The sequence below is a fragment of the Harpia harpyja genome, chromosome 18, assembly GCF_026419915.1.
Source record: "Harpia harpyja isolate bHarHar1 chromosome 18, bHarHar1 primary haplotype, whole genome shotgun sequence".
Classification (NCBI taxonomy): Eukaryota; Metazoa; Chordata; class Aves; order Accipitriformes; family Accipitridae; genus Harpia; species Harpia harpyja.
In genome coordinates, this window is record NC_068957.1 from 974,683 (window position 1) to 990,069 (window position 15,387).

Consider the following 15,387-nt stretch of genomic DNA (forward strand, 5'->3'; position numbering starts at 1 on the left):
TGGAGAGCAGCAGGGCAGAAAGAAGACAGGAATGAGCTATACCAGGATTTTTTAGTGTTGGGGGCAGATGGATCTGGTGTCACAGCTCCTCTTGTTTGGAGTACCTGCAATCAGCTGCAAGTCCATGACTTTTATTCTGGAGAAACCAAAAAATACACACTGATGATTACAGAGATGCTTGTTTTCCCTGAATTGTGACAAAATTGTCTGGCAAAAAAATCAGTGCACAGAGAATTTAGCTTTGCAGTTGCTCCTTCTTGTTGCTCCATAGGTCTCCATCCATCTGTCATTTTGGGTTGTATTTAGGCAGCAGTTTCTCACATGAGGCAGCAATCTCTGTTCAACAATGGGTTTAATTGTCTGGTTTCACATGTGACTCTGAAACTCCCCCAAACTCAACCTTTGCAGAGAGCTGATTGAAATTTATCTCCGTAGAAGCTCCCAGCCCATCGCTATGAGCTCCTCACTACAGCTGCCGTACATTAACGTGTGGGCATAGCTTATTTTTTCTTGTTGTGGTTTAAAATATTTCTGCTTACACTGGCACCTTGAGTAGAAGCTGAAGGACTCGACACCCCTTCCCCTCCCAAAAGTGGCTGAACAATAAAAGAGTACTTTCAAAAAGAAAGCCAGGCTGGAGTGTTTGGCAGAACTGCAGCTCAGGGAGGACAAGGAGGGACGGGGATGTTTAAAGGAGGACCAAAGCTCCATCAGTGGTTTGTTCCATGTGGGTTTGGGGAATCGCAGCCGGGGTCGGCGCTCTGGGTCTGGCAGGATGCTCCTGCGTGGGGGAGCAGCGGGCGCTGGCCGGGGCTGGGTACCAGCTCCGTGCTGGGGACAGGAGGGGATGCGGGTCAGAGTCCGGGCTGAGATGCAGGTTCTGACAGCACGTGGCGGCCGCGCAGTCGGAGCAGGGCTGGGGCTGCGCCGGTGGATGGGCCTGGGCGTTGGGCGTAGGGTGGGAGCCAAGTCTGGGGTTATGAGTAAGGTTCAAGATTAGGTTTAGGGCTTTGTTTAGGGTTGGGGTAAGGCTAGGACTTGCCTGATCTATAACCATTGGTGGTCGGGTGACTTTGGGAGCCAGGGAAAGTCTTTTGATATTGCCCAACCTTTCAGACTAGGGACACTTTTGATGCTACAGTTGAGGCAATGCTGTGATGCTGGAGAAGTGTTTCGGACAGAAAAATGAGGTCTAGTTAGATCTAGAGTTACAAGAAGTTTACACTGGGGTGAGGGTAATCTTTGGGGTTAGGTTTGGGGTGAGGGTAGTCTTTGGGGTTAGGTTTAGGGTGAGGGTGGGAGCCCTCCCAGCAGAGATATGTGCTGGGAGCTGAGAGGGTTTGCGCTTTGCTCTGGCGGGGGTTAGGCCAGGGTTTGAGTGGGGCTCTGTGGCCTCCAGAGTGGGATTCCCAGGAGTCCTGCTCCACCTAGACAGCTGGGAAGAGGCTGAGCATCATCTGGGATCCGGTCACATCCAAAAATGGTTGCACCACCAGTGCTCTGCCTGAAGACTACAGGGGACAATTGTGACCCCTGTGCACCCTAAAACTAGTCACCCACTGACCCCAGGAGCCACCTCCCGTGAGCTGGATCCTTGTGGCTCCTCTCCAACCAAAACCCTTCCAGACTGACTAGGACTGACTTTATTGTGGGATAAAGGGGACACGCTGGTGTCCCCTGGACACACCTTGAAGAGACCGGGGACAACATTCCAGGCAGGAGGGACCTGGTGAGGGGATCCAGGAGGGAATGGGAGCAACTGTGGGGGTCACATCCCAGGGCATGGGTTGCCACATGGGGCCACAGCCTCTGACTTCCTGGTGCCAGTGAAGGACCAGGAGGGACCCATGGTGGAACCATGCACCAACGGGCCAAACTGGTCCCACAGGGGAGCTGGGCCCAGGGTGCTCCTGCACCTCCCAGCCTGCTAAGGGCTCCAGGGCCCCATGGCTGCCTCCTTCCCTCCCGTGGGGCAGCCCCGTGCTCATGGCACTGGCCCTGGGGAACTGCTGCTTTGCCCCAGTTTCAGGAAATGTGCCCCCAAAAGGAGCCTGGGTTCCCATGGGGCCTGTGATGGGTGCAGGGAAGAGGAGGAGAGGGGTGAAGAACGCACACTGGGCTTGGTCCTTGGTTGCTTGCTGGAAAAATACTCCAGCACCGTGTGGAAGCAACCTTCCCCTGCGGCCTCACAGGAATGGCTCCATCATGTGGATCTCACTTGGTGCACCCCAGGGGACTACTGGTGCCTTTGATGCACCCCAGGGAGCACTGGCTCCACGGCACAGTAGGCGATGGAGGGACTGGGACAGGCTGAGCTCAAGCCATGGACCAGTGTGTGCCCTTTGCTCCCATTGCTGGCTCTAAAGGGGGAGGTGACAGCAGTTCCTACAAGAGATATGGGACAGCCTACCCCTCCTTCCCAAGCCTTGTGATTTGGCTCCGAGCGTGAGGCCTTGGTGTTCTGGTCTAGCTCTGAACGTTGCTGAGATGGCAGCAAGTTTCATGGAGCTGTGGCTGAAGGGCTCACTTGTTGAGCTGTATACCGCTGCCTTGGGATCTCCTAAGGATGCTCTGATTCCCCCACCATGGACAGAGGGTCATCCTCGCCCAGGGAAACAGCTCCTGCAGCCCGCAGGGGCTTCTTGAAAAGAAATGCCCCCGCTACCAAACTGAGCTAAGGCAGCTGGATGGGAGCGTGCGGAGCAAGGGTTCAAGAGGAGCCACCACCAAGGCTTGCCTTTGTGTCAGGACTTGCCCTTCGGTGGCCCTGTTCCTCAGGGCCTCCTCCCTGGACCAGTCTGAGGCGAGCTGGGCTGGTTTGCCAAATGCCACGTTGAGGTGTGGGGAAATGCTTGGCACGTCGGTGTGGATGCGTGCTCCAGCAATGCTGGTGTCTTGCTCTGCCTGTGAGCAGGGAGCCCATGGCTCAGCTCGTGTGCCTCCCTGCCTTAACAGCTTCACGGCTTTGGCTATGCCTCGTAGCATCAAGAGGATTATTAACGAATGCACAAGCCTTTCTGTGCCCTTAGCCTGAGAGGGAGGAGGTATTCCACCATAGCCTCATCTGCATCTGTCTGGTGGATGGTACCTGTCTCAAGGTACTGCACTGCTCGGGGCTGAGCTCTTATTTTGTAAAGGTCCCTTCCCTGTGGATGGGTACTGTCAGGGTGGGTGGAGAAGTAGTTCCCGGAGAGCAGCAGGCTGAAGAGAGAAATGTGTGCTGAGAGATAGCTGGTGAAAGCCTCCCGAGAATTGATAAGCTCAGAGATGAGCAGTGGTGTTGAGTCTGCAGGAGCAGATAAACTCAGGACACCATGAGTCTGCGGAAGGTTTCTGAGGTCACCAGCACACTTGACCATCAACTGTGTTACCAACACCATATCCAAGGAGGCAGGGGCTGCTCTGTGCAGACAGACTACAGGATTATACCCGCTGCAAGAGCAGACCCTCTGGGGCACCTTCAAATTTCTTACTAGAAGCCCCAGACATGTCAGCGTGTCTCTCCACTCCTCAGTCAACGGCTGGTGTTGGTCCCATGTGGTGTGAGTGACTAGTTATCTTCTGTTAGTTGTAACAGCTTGAGTCCGTTAACGGTAACGTGCTAACAAGGACAAGGTGTTCCAGTAACTGTTGGCTGTGACTTGATGGTGGATCTCTCTGTGTCCCCACTGAGGGCAAACATTGGGAAGGGGGCAAATCCTCAGGTTGGGAGGAGTTGTTACAAATGTTCACCAAGAATTTTGAATCCAAGAAAAAGCAGGTGATCTTTATATCTTCAGTTGGACAAAAGGGCACTCAAATCATTTTGCCAGCCTGAAACCCGGACTGCAAATCAGCTTTTTTGTCGTGGGGGAATATGAAGTGTCGGGGTCCTAGGTGATGGGGAATGGATGGATAAAGCTCAATAGGTGCAGTGATTGATGGGCCATCCCGGGGAGAACTTCCCTGCAAGCGTGTTGTAAATTGGATTCCTTGGGGACCAAAAAGGAACATATTCTAATGGAAGAGGAAAGGGAAAGGCTCAGTTGTGCAGTAGTGGTGGTATGAAGTCTGGAAACTTGTGAGGTGCAAGAACACAGACAAGGAGGACGGCACACCACTGCTAGCAGTCCTGGAGACATCACTGAGCCCACTGCCTGTCTGTGGTGATGGCAAGACTGATGGCCACAGACAGTAGATGGGGATGGCACAAACCTGCATCCCCCACCTTTAGTTCATCGTGAGAACATCACAAGCACTTTGCTGCCCAAGCATTTCAGCAGCTCCAGCTACTGGTCTGCTCATAAAGGAGGAAGCCAGAAGCATCAAGGCTGCCATTAAGATCTCAAGCAGAGCACAAAACCAGCAAGGTACTTCATGCCTTGTCATGGCCAGAGCTCAACCTGATGCCACTGCTTCTAGGTGTGGCTTTGACTTGTCGTTACTACCAAGAGCAACCGATCTGGCACGGAGGTCAATGGTGAGAACTCCACACAGACCCTATTGCGTGTTTTTGATCAAATTTTTCAGTATCAAAAAAGGAAAACCCAAGCAGAGCGAACATTTCCTCATTCCCCGTCACCTCAGCGAGTCACTCGGAGAGCAGCTGTGGCGTAGATTGATGCTACCAACATCACTTTGGCTTCTCTCCCTTGATTCCTCTGAGCTTTAATTTGTTCTTCCATTGCTTTTGCCGTATACCTCTCTCTAAGAACTAAGTGTGGAGAAATTGTAGTGATAACATATGAACTCTAACATGTTCATGGCACTTGGGAAGAGAGCTGCAGAGCTATGCCACATCTGAGGATGAGCGAGACATGGGGGTTGCAGCTGCTTGGCCAACAGGTCTACACAAGACTGTAGAGTTGAGCTCTCTGTATGTTGCTCCCTTGGAAGCCACACAAGGATTTAAAAGGTGACTGAAAGGTTTGTGGTCATCACTGGGCATTACAACAGGCATGTACAAGAGCATCAAGTCATCCCTCTGAAGCTCCCTGACAGACAGGCTGGCTGCCCTCAGATTTGACACTCTATTTCACACCGCTCCCACTGGGTGGTGGGAAGAAGTGCAAGGCACTGCAGAGCTGGTTTCAGAAATACCACTGCACAGGACACAGATTCACCATCCAGCTTATGCTAATCTGAATGGGACAGGGATGCTGAAATACAAGGCAGCTATTTGCTTTGTTTTGCAAGCAAAGTCCTTTTGAAGTTTATTTTACATTACCACCATAACGGTGGGCAGAAGAACGCGGGGGGGGGGGGGGGCTCGCTGGGAAGCACGCCGTCTTCCTCCGTTCACTACAGAAAATACAAAAAAATCACTGTAGGGCACTTCTACCACCGCATCGCAAGACTTGAAAACTGCTCAGTACCGGCTGTCGCTGCCGATGGGGATATTGCTAAAAACTCCGCTTGAGGGCAGGCCAGCACCGGCCGTCACTGCTTTTTGCCCGGGAATTGCCTCCTCTGAGCAGTACGCAGACTTTTTTCCTCCCTCAAAAGCACACCGGCTGTCACTGCCTGGCATGCACAAGTATTTGCTTATAACTTGTTTTATTTCAGCCTCACAAAATAAACCCAGCTTAACAAATCAGTTGCAAAGCACTGTCATTCACGAAGCGTTAGCATCGCTCCGGACCGGCTCTGAAAAAGCTAGTTAGCTTTTGTTATGCTTCAGATTTAGTTATCATTGGGCTCTTTTCCTCTCTTCCCCAAGCTGAATCTGCAAGCCCCTGTGATTTCACCTTTTGAAACAATCTGAAATTTTCTGTGTTGAGGTTCCTAGACCCCCAGCGTCAGCATGGGGGGGGGGGTTGCTGTTGGGGGTGGTTGCTGGCTGGTTGTTAGCACCAACACCACCAAAACCGTCTGGGGCCACTCAGCGCTGGAGGGGTTTTTACAGCTAGAGTCAAGCTTAGAGGTCTTAAGAAGGGTGCAACAGGGAGTAGCTTGCAACAGTAGGATCAGTTACTCAGATTCATGAGTGAGTGAGTAATTTTATAGTCAACAGCAAAGAAAGCAGGATCCTTTTTCTTCTTATTTTTTTTAACCCATGTGTCTCCCTTATACTGCTGATCAGGATATGCACATGTGTAAACATATCACATGACATCATGTAACACTTATCAACTCAAGTTCCCATGGTAAACTGAAAGAACATAAATGACTCAAAAGAAGTTCCTCCAAGCAAAGCATTGCTTTATTTTTATTTTGAGACCAGAGAAACTGCCTGAGGGCTTAAATCCAGAGAGGAAAGGGTCACACTCACCTGGCAGGTAATATTGCCCCAGTCTCTTGAAGCAGTGCTGGGTACCACGGGATCAATACTTGGTTTTGTTTGACCTAAGAAGTCAGTGAGAGTTCATCCCAGCTGAAAGGAGCCATCAGATGAAGGAGCAGCAAGGGCAGTGTTTTGCTGGTGATGGGCAGCACAGGTCAACCGGGAGAATGTTTCTTGCCTTTGGAGGGAGAGCAAGAGATGCAGAGCAGAAGCAGCCCAAAGCTGTCTGAGCATCCTCACCACCCAGCACGAGAGGAACTGCCTGCGGTTCCCAGCCTTCGCCAGGCTGCGTCAGTCACCGTGGAATATTCCAGACCGGCGCATAGCAAACCAGAGCTGGGTCACTCCCACTGCGGCGGGTGAGCCTGCTCTAATACAGCTTCCCAATGGCATCTCAGGTAATGATGTGCAATGTCTGCTGAATACTGGTTCTGCATCGCAAGGGGCAAAATCATGTCCTGCACCACCCTGCACTGGGAAGAACTAGGGACACTGCCAAATGCTACTGGTGTTGGTTGATGGGTATGGTTACCCAGAACATGAAAAAATGGAGATAAACAGTAAAGATACTTTCCATCTGCAATAATGTGATAACTAGACTCTTCTCCCCTGTAATGCCTGCCCTCCTGTACCTATGGGAGCCCATGCAGGCAGCCAGGTTTTGTTGAAATTGGGTATCAGGAACAATTTCTTCACCAAAAGGGTTATCGAGCACTGAGACAGCCTGCCTAGGGAAGTGGTGGAGTCACCATCCCTGGAGGTATTTAAAAGATGTGTAGATGTGGTGCTTAGGGACATGGTTTAGTGGTGGACTTGGCAGTGTTAGGTTTATGGTTGGGCTCGATGATCTTAAGGGTCTTTTCCAACTGAAATGATTCTATAATTCTACTCTATGAAATCAAAGCGCCATGAGGAAATACTGTCCCCATCCGCAAGCCAGCAGCTAATGGCAAGGGACGGTGAATGCCTTCCTCTGCTCTGCGGGAAAGATCGAAGGGTCCCCAGTACAACCTGAAATCACCAGGCAAAGGTCTCTGGCTGATGTTCCAGTATTTGTTCTTGCCACAAGCAGCGAGACAGCGTTTCACGGCTGAGGACCTCTTCGTTCACCAGCTGTTGGTGCTGGAATTACTCAGCGCTGGGCTGAGCAGCGATTGCTTGCTGCAGCTATCAGTCGTGGGAGTGTGTTGTAGAGTGTTGCCCAGACACAAACTTCTTGACTTGAAAACTCACTAGTAAAGCTGAAGGAGAGAAGCTCATTCGGATCACCTCGCTTACGGAGCCACCAAGGTGTCGGCATTTGCTGGTGGTTAGGTGCAGAAGGATTAAGAGCTAAAGAAAACTCCAGGCCAGCACAGCTAGAAAGCACATGAGTGCCCTTGTGTTCTCCAGAGGCTGTCATCTCCCCTGTGACCTGCTCACCCGACCGGAGGATGCTCGCTTGGGCTGATTCAGAGCTGGCAAAAAGCCTTGGGCTCCTGAAGTCACCAAGGCATCCTAAACCTAGAGAGATGGTCTACTGTGATGGTCTAAAGATATTTTAGGCACTTAGCGGCACGTAGCCTCGATAAAAAGCAAGCACAGTCTGAATCTTCCTTTTCCAAACCAGCAGATGAGAACAAGGGAATATCTGCCTCCGTTGCCTTCCTTCTCGCCCCCCCAACAGTTGCTGGGTTAATGCCACCAGAAGATCCGATGGCTTTTCATTCATGGCAGGGAAGAAAAGGTACAGCTCATAACTGCAGAGAAGTAACTTGTTGGGGACCTCTTACTCTTGTCTCCGGAACTCTGTAGCAGAGGGCTGACCTCAGCAGAAGACACAAAGGCAGAAGTGATTGCAGACTACGAAGCAATATTGTGCAGCTGGGCCTGCCTGGGGCAAGCAGGCATAGGAGAGGTTAAAACACAAGAGAAAGAAAATCTACAGCAAAGCCCATTCTGGCATGCTGAGAGGTGACTTTGGTACACAGAAAGCCTGAAGGAGGGGTGAGCTGTGAGGAAAGGAGGCGAAACTTGGTTGAGGGAAAGCGAACACAAGTGGCAAAGTCATCCTACAGGACTTCATGTTCTGGTGGATGGACAACGATGCAGGGAAGGAAACAAGGCACCTGGGAGGAAACCTGAGGATCTCAAGAACATCTCCAGCCTAGGGAGAAGCTCGCCTGGACCAGCCTCCCGCTGTGCAGAAGGGATCAGGGCCAAGGAGGAGGCGGGGGTGGCCGGAGAGATGCCGCAGCCAGCTTTCCGCCTCGGGAGATCCCCCCGTGGCTGCTGTTGCGTGGAAGGGCTTTGGCCACCGGGCTCCGCAGGACGAAGGTCCCCAGCCCCCGGGCATCACCCAGCACCATCAGAGCGTGGAGACGAGGCGAGCCCCGCGGGGGAGAGGGGACCCCCCCGCCACCCAGACCCCGTGTCCTTAGGGAGACCCTGGCCCGGGCACGGACGGGGCGGGGGGGGGGGGGGGGTGACCCACGGAGACCGCAGGGCGGGGCAGGGCGGGGCGGGGCGGAGCCTCCAGGGCGCTGCGGCCACGCCCCTCCCCCGCCCCGCCCACCGCCCCCACCGGCGCGGGGCCGCCCCCAGGGCTAAAACCGCCGCGCCCGGCGGGACCCGCCGCTGCTGCCGCCCGCACCGGAGCCCGTCCGTCTGCCGAGCCGCCGGTGAGTGCCGTGCCGTGCCGTGCCGTGCCTCCCCAGAGCCCCCCCCCGGGCCCGGCTCCCGAAGGGTCTCTGCACCCGTGTCCTATTCCCCCCCCGCCTTGCTGAGCCTCCCGTGGGGAGATCCCCGGGGAGCAGGACGCGGTTTGCAGCCTGCGGGACGGAGGCTCCCGGCTTTGGCTTGTGGCCACCGCCCCCCCCCCCCTCCGTGTGCCGCCTGGGGTTCCGTCGGGTTTTCCCCTGAGTTTTCATCAGCGCTGCCGCGTCCACAAACCCACTGGTGGCCCCGTCCCGCGTGTGCTGGTTCAGAGGCAGCCTGAGCCCAGGGCTGGCCCTCGCCCCTCTCCTCTCCGCCGGCTATGCTGGTATTTTCAGCTCTCTGAAGCGTCTCTGTGTGACCGCTCCAGCCTTGCCTCGCCTCCCCAGGGACGGATCCGGATCCGGAGGGAGTAAGCGGCACATCCCTGGGGAGCAGCTGCTGGGCTGGCTGCCCTGCTCCGCTGTCAGGCTGCGCTGTGCTGTTGCTGGTCGCCCAGGCTCGGCATGGTCCAGGGCCCCTGTTCAGCCCTGCTGTAACCTCCCCTGAAGGCAGAGGAAGAAGCTGGGTTCAGGACCAAGACCCTTGCCTGCTTAGGACCAGCTCTTACTGGGTTGGGCCCCTGCTCACTTGTGGGATGAGCTGGAAGGATGGCCGAGCTGTCCAGGGAGCTGGATGTGCTCAGAGCTCTGCGGCGGGGAGGGGGGGGGTTGAGAGGCAATGTCAGCCCTGAACTTGCTATATGGAGCGAGCGCTGGCAGCCTGCCCGCAGAGAGGGGGCCCGGAGCCTGGGTCTGCCCCCTCCCCAGCCTGGTAGTGTTCCCGAGAGGCTTTTGCTGGGGCTGTCTGCCCGGTGCCTGCCCCAAACCCTTCCCTCCACTGACTTCTTGCCCCCAGCGATGGCTGATGAGCTCAGTGACCTGCTGCGGGAGTTCGATGAGGTGATGGAGGACTTTGACAGAGGCCCTGCCTGTCAGTATGAGCAGCACCTGGAGGAGCTGAAGAGGAAAGCGGGACACAGCGTGTATGATAGCGGCATCGATGAGCTGGAGAGTGAGTCTGGGGCTGGGGAATGAGGGGTCCTGGGGGAGGATGGTGTCCATCGGGATGGAGTTGCTTTGGGAGCTTGGGGGTTCCTCCATGGTAAAACCACGGGGCTTCCAGCTGATCCCACCTCTGAGTTACCCACCCGACTCATCCCTTGAGGGCTGGATGGGTAGCATGGGGTGACGACCACTGGATCCTGGCACAGGACTTGCCAACTTCTGCTGGGGCTCCTTCTGCTGGGGCTCCTTCTGCTGGGGCTCCTTCTGCTGGGGCTCCTTCTGCTGAGTTGGCTGCTGCAGGACTGCACAAGGCTTGAGATTACCAGGAGCTCAGGGGGAACCAGTTGGCTGTAATAACCCTGAGGGGTCCCCGTGGCCATGCCCAGGCAACCTCGGGTGCTGTTTGGCCTGGCAGAGGAGCTCAGTTCCCTTTTTCCAAGCATTCCTTGCAGCAGGGGGAGAGCAGATGGGCTGGCCAAGAGTGAGGGTGAACCAAGGACCCTATGCCACGCACATGATCGGTCCCTGGTCCTGCAACTTGTTTATAAGGTGCCTGTAGTTGTGGACAGTGACTGATGCTTTGGATCTGCAGGTACCAGCACGTCCCCAGGGAGCAGTCTCAATTCCAGCGAGGAGGACCTCAACACCCCTGCCGATGCTTACCCTTCCAAAGGTGAGGCTGAAAGATCTGTCTGAAGGGCAGCTTGCCAGGGCTTCCTTCTACATGCTTGGCTTGGCTCAGCAGCGATGGGCTGCCCTGGGTGGGGGGTGCCAATGGGGCCCTACAGGATTTGGAGGTGGGAATGAGCCCTGGGGTCCCAGCTGGATCCTGGAAGAGGTATGAAGGTGGATTGGTGTGTTTCCAGTCAAGGCTAGACTGAGCCAGAGGTCTGTTTAGGAGGGTCACAGCGAGGGGCTTTGTTCCTGACCTGGGAAGTACAGAATCGTGCAGGGATGAGACAGCACAGGGAAGGTGAGCACCCTTCCCACCATGTATCGATCCAGCTCTGGCCTCAGCTGAGCCCTTGCTGACTGACCTCGTGTGCGTGGGAGGATGTGCCCTGCCTCTCCGCTTTCCCCCACGTTGAGCCTGAAGTGCCACTGGCTGGGTTATGGGATGCTGATCTGTGTGATACCTGTGGGCACCATCCTACCCCCAGAGCTGGGGCGTGAGATCAGGGGCAGAGGAGGTGTGGGGTTTTGGCTGTGAAGGGCAGAGGCGGGTGTGGGGGGTGGAAATGCTGCGTGTCTGCAGGTCAGAGGGAGTGTAAGGGGTGGAAATACTGTGTGTCTGCAGGTCAGAGTTAGTCCTGGGGTTTTCCTGCCAGTGCTGCCCTCAAGCAGCATCCTTGGTGAAACCCCTTGCTCCTCAGCTCCATAACTCCCAGCCCTGATCTATGTGTGCACACAGGGGTGGGGGGAGCACCCTGCCCTGGGGATGGGTGATGCTAGAGCTGCCCTTAAGCCCCATGTGAGTGCCGGACTCCAGAGCCAGGTGGTGCTGGGCAACTGCTTGGAAAGGTTCAGTGCTGCTGTTTGATGCCTTCGGCAGCTGGGTACAAGGGTGGGCTGTAATCCCACAGAGATGCATTGACCCACGGGGATGCTGTGCTCGGAGGCATTTGGCTGGGGTTATTCCTGAGCTGTGCAGGGATCAGGCCCCGTTGCATGCGCAGCCCCCCGTAACCCCCTCCCACTGCTGCCAGGCAGCACTTGGCTGGTACAGAAGCAGCAGGCAGCTGGAGCAATTGTGGTTAGAAGCAAGGGGTAGGGATCTTTCTTCTTCCAAATTAGAGCTGGTGGGGAGGAATGGGAGAGACCTGACGGTGTGTTTCTCTCTGCTAGCTAAGCTTGGAGACACGCAGGAGCTGGAGGAGTTCATTGCGGATCTGGATAAAGTGTTGGAAGGTACATACGCAGCTCTGATCCCTGCGCTTCCCGAGCCCCAAGCTGCATCCAGCGTGGCAGGACGCCTGGGCTGGGGCTTCTCCGCTGTCTCTGGCTCGGCAGAGCCTGGCCCAGCACCTGTCCTAGCTGGGGCTCCCGCTGCAGGGAGCTTAGAGCCTGGTTTTGGCTGCAGGGGTGGAATTCTTCTGTCTTTTCTTCTTGGTGGGGGGGAGCTCATCTGGATCTCATCCTCCCATCCCCCTTGAAGCTCTTTCAGCTGGGGCAGAAATTCCACTGCTTGAGTGTCTTCCCTCTCTGGTGCCTCAGTTTCCCCCAACAGGTGAAGTGGAGGTGGCAGGGCTGTCCTGGTGGAGGGGTTTGGGGATGTGAAGGCCAGGTTGGTCCTGACGAAGAAGGCCTGCAAAAAACGGTGGCCAAACAGTGCAACCTGCAGAGCTATTGAGATTTTCAGGAAGATGTACAGATGCTTGTGGCTCTCTGCCTACAGCATCCCTCCAACTGCTGCTCAGAGGCTTTTCTTTGCGATGTGGGGGAAAGTGAGCAGAAGGAAAAAAGTTTTTTTCCTTGTGGTATACCCCAGCCTGGGAAAAAATTAGCCCTGTGGAAATATCCCATCTGGAGGGAGGAAAGTGAGGATTCAGACTCGATAAGTACCACCTAACACATGCCTGTGGTAGTGCCCCTTGGGACGTGTCAGCACTGAGCAAAGCCGTGGGCAGGTCTCAGAGTGAGACTTCTGCGTCTGTGGAGTGGGAACAGCTTCAGAGGGTCTGTGCGGTGGCAGAGAGGGGAATCCCAGCGGGGAGCATGGATGGGTCGTAGTCTCCTCCTGCAGATGTTTTTCTCCTGACAAAGGACTCGGCTGCAGTTGCCCTTGGGGCAGGTGGTGATGCCGTGCTGGGCATCTCTGGCAGCTTTACCCAGGCAGCTCTGCAGTTCTGTGAGAGTGGCTGGTCCCCAGTAGCTTCCTTGCTGGGGAAACTGAGGCAGAGGTCACAATTCCTCTCCAAAGGGGTCCCTGGGTGACAGGCTGGAAGCAGAGAACTTGATTTAAAAAAAAAAAAAAAAGTATTTCCCCCTAGACAGGCTGCAAAAGTCACAGTTCTCAGTATCTGTTCCCTTCCCTTCTGAGTGTCCAAAATGACATGGCTGGGGGGAAGCGTTGCTTCTGCTGGCCCTGAGCCATACTGGGAGGCAGTGAAGCAGAAAGGGAACCAGAGCCCCCCCCCAACAGATTTCTGCTCTGACCCTGCTGCTGGTGATACCTGGGGAGGTCCAGTGCACTGTGCAGCCCTCCTCCCCCCGCAACAGTCATCTCACCCATCTTTTTTTTTTTTTTTTTTTTTCTTCCCCTTGATTGTCCTGCAGAGATGTGAGATGCGTTTTTGGTGGTGAGTCCGGAGAGGAGGATCCGCAGCAGACGAGCCCCGTGCCTCCCCGACGCACCCTCTGCTCCTGTGCCCCTGCCACCCACCGCCCGCGTAGGCGACATCTCTCCCGTGCCACGCTGCTCCGCGCCGGGGAAAGGCAGCGCCGGCCGCAAGCGGGGACTGATCCGGCAACGGGACGGGCAGCTGGGCTGTGATGGTGGCTGGGCCTTGCTCTGCTCCTGCGTGCAGGGCAGGACTCTGCCAGCATGAGATGGGACGAGCTCTCGCTGGGGGCACCAGGCTTTGCCCTACGAGGGGGGGCTGGCAGCTCTTGTGACCGAGTGGGTTTGGGGGGGTGGGGGTGTCTATGCCACTGTTGAAGCCAGAGGAGAAACCCTGGATGATTTTTAGGGAAGATCAGCTTTCAGCACATCAGTGAGACCTCGCTGTCCCCTCCCGGGACAGGAAAACCTGTTCCCGCAGCAGCGCCTGTCGCAGGCAGGGACAACCGCTGCTGGCCCTTTGCTTGGCACAGGTAGCCTCAGATAAGGCCCCTGCGTGCACCCCGAGTGCCTCTGCCCTGACTGCTGCTGTAAATACTGTAAAAAGGATGTTAGACACTGTACAGGGGGGATGTGTTTTTATAAACGGGATTTTAAGTCTCTGTGCTTGTCTGTGTGTGTGTGTCCAGCCTTTTCCCACGGGCTCCTCTCTTCTCCGCAGCTGCCTGCAGGGGTGGGAGCAGGCATGACTCTGCTGTGCCCTAACCCTGGGGTTGCCCCCCAGTGGGGCATCAGAGAGATGGGGGGGCAGAGGCCTCAGGGAAGCAAACTAAGCAGCATTTGTCTGCCTGAAGGGGGGTAGGGGACCCCCCGGTCCTCCCTGCCTGCGGTAGAGCATGGGGAAAGCTGGGCTACCCTCTGCCTGCGGCTGCTGTGCTCTGAGCTCTGGCCCTGCCAGCAGGGATGGATGGACAGAGGGAGGGAGCCGGGTCTGCTCGGGGGGGACATCAGTGAAGCTCCCTGCATTGTGTCCCCAGGACTCAAACCCTCCTGCTGCCTTGTGACGCCCTGGGAAAATGCCCTGCCTGGCTGGGGCAAACCCCCGTCCGTGAGCTTGGGTCTCCCTGGAGCAATCCCAGGAGCCGGCAGGGAGCCTGGCTGCTGGATCCAGCCTGCCTGGTGGCCCTGACCCTGCTGGGGAGGGGGGAGAGGAGGGCTGGAGCCACGCAGCCAAGGCGGGGGCTCATCAGGAGCTGCGAGGTGGGTAAAATGGCCACGGCGGCTGCTTGGACATCCCTTCGCATGGGGTCTGGCTCTTGGACAGCGTGGGGCTGGGAGAGGAGGGCAGCGTCCATCCCTTTCCACCTCCATCTGCTGGGGGGGTGAGCCACTGCCCCCTCCTCTCGCTCCGGTGGGAGGAGGCCCTGGGGACCTGTTCCTGGGGTGCTGTGGGACCCGCTCTGCTCCCGTCGATACTCTCTTTTGAAAAGCCACGTACTTTACCCTAAAGATGCATTACAGGGAGTTATTTCTTGCTTGGCCTAAAGAAATGAGAGGTGAACAAGGTCTCTCGCCGCAGAGCCAGGTTTGCAGCTGTGCATTGGTTCCCAGTGTGCTCCGAAAAGGCTGGGGTGGGTGTCCGTGGGTGACGCTGCCCACAGACACTGCTCTGGGGGTCCCGCTTCCTAACGGACGTGCCCTGGGGAACGCTTCTTCTGGTTATTGCCGCTTGCAGCAACCCCAGGAACAAGACCCCGGGGGATGTGGGTTTGCAGCCCCTCTGCTGTGGGTGGGGTGGGGGGGACTCCCTGCCTTGCTGGGTCCCTGCTGGGTGAGCGGCTCGGTGGGGCAGGCAGAAGGTGCTGCCGATGAGGGAACGGGCCAGGCGTGAGATTGACCTGGGGGAAAGCTGAGCTTGGAGTGAGATTCGGCAGTTGTGAGGGATGCTCAGTCTCACCCCTGGGTTTCCCTTCCCCAGAAGCTGCCCCGTGAGCAGTGGGAGGACTGGGAGGAGCTCAGGGGAGAGGAGGAACGTGGGGCTCTGCTGGTCTCGCAGCGCTGCCCTTCCTTCCCTGTGATGTCCACGTCGAGCAGGGCCACGTGTG

General features: G+C 56.1%; 1 protein-coding gene and 1 long non-coding RNA gene across 4 annotated transcripts; both read left to right on the top strand.

Annotated features, from left to right (window-relative positions):
* The first annotated feature begins 764 nt into the window (after positions 1–764).
* Positions 765–5,573, top strand: LOC128153779 (uncharacterized). The gene is made up of 2 exons (XR_008239101.1): positions 765–1,252; positions 1,283–5,573. It is a non-coding gene; the product is annotated as an uncharacterized LOC128153779 (long non-coding RNA).
* Positions 5,574–8,850: 3,277 nt separating this feature from the next.
* LOC128153891 (regulator of cell cycle RGCC-like) lies at positions 8,851–13,944 on the top strand. 3 transcript variants are annotated; one of them, XM_052813802.1, is made up of 5 exons: positions 8,851–8,926; positions 9,854–10,009; positions 10,595–10,675; positions 11,848–11,910; positions 13,279–13,944. In XM_052813802.1, exons 2-5 carry the CDS (start codon positions 9,856–9,858, stop codon positions 13,284–13,286), a joined length of 306 nt encoding a protein of 101 aa, XP_052669762.1. In that variant the 5' UTR covers positions 8,851–8,926; positions 9,854–9,855; the 3' UTR covers positions 13,287–13,944. The 3 variants fall into 3 exon arrangements, with proteins under 3 accessions (XP_052669762.1, XP_052669763.1, XP_052669761.1); XM_052813803.1 differs by having other exon boundaries at positions 8,900–8,922; XM_052813801.1 differs by lacking the exon at positions 8,851–8,926 and having other exon boundaries at positions 8,938–10,009.
* Positions 13,945–15,387: the final 1,443 nt, after the last annotated feature.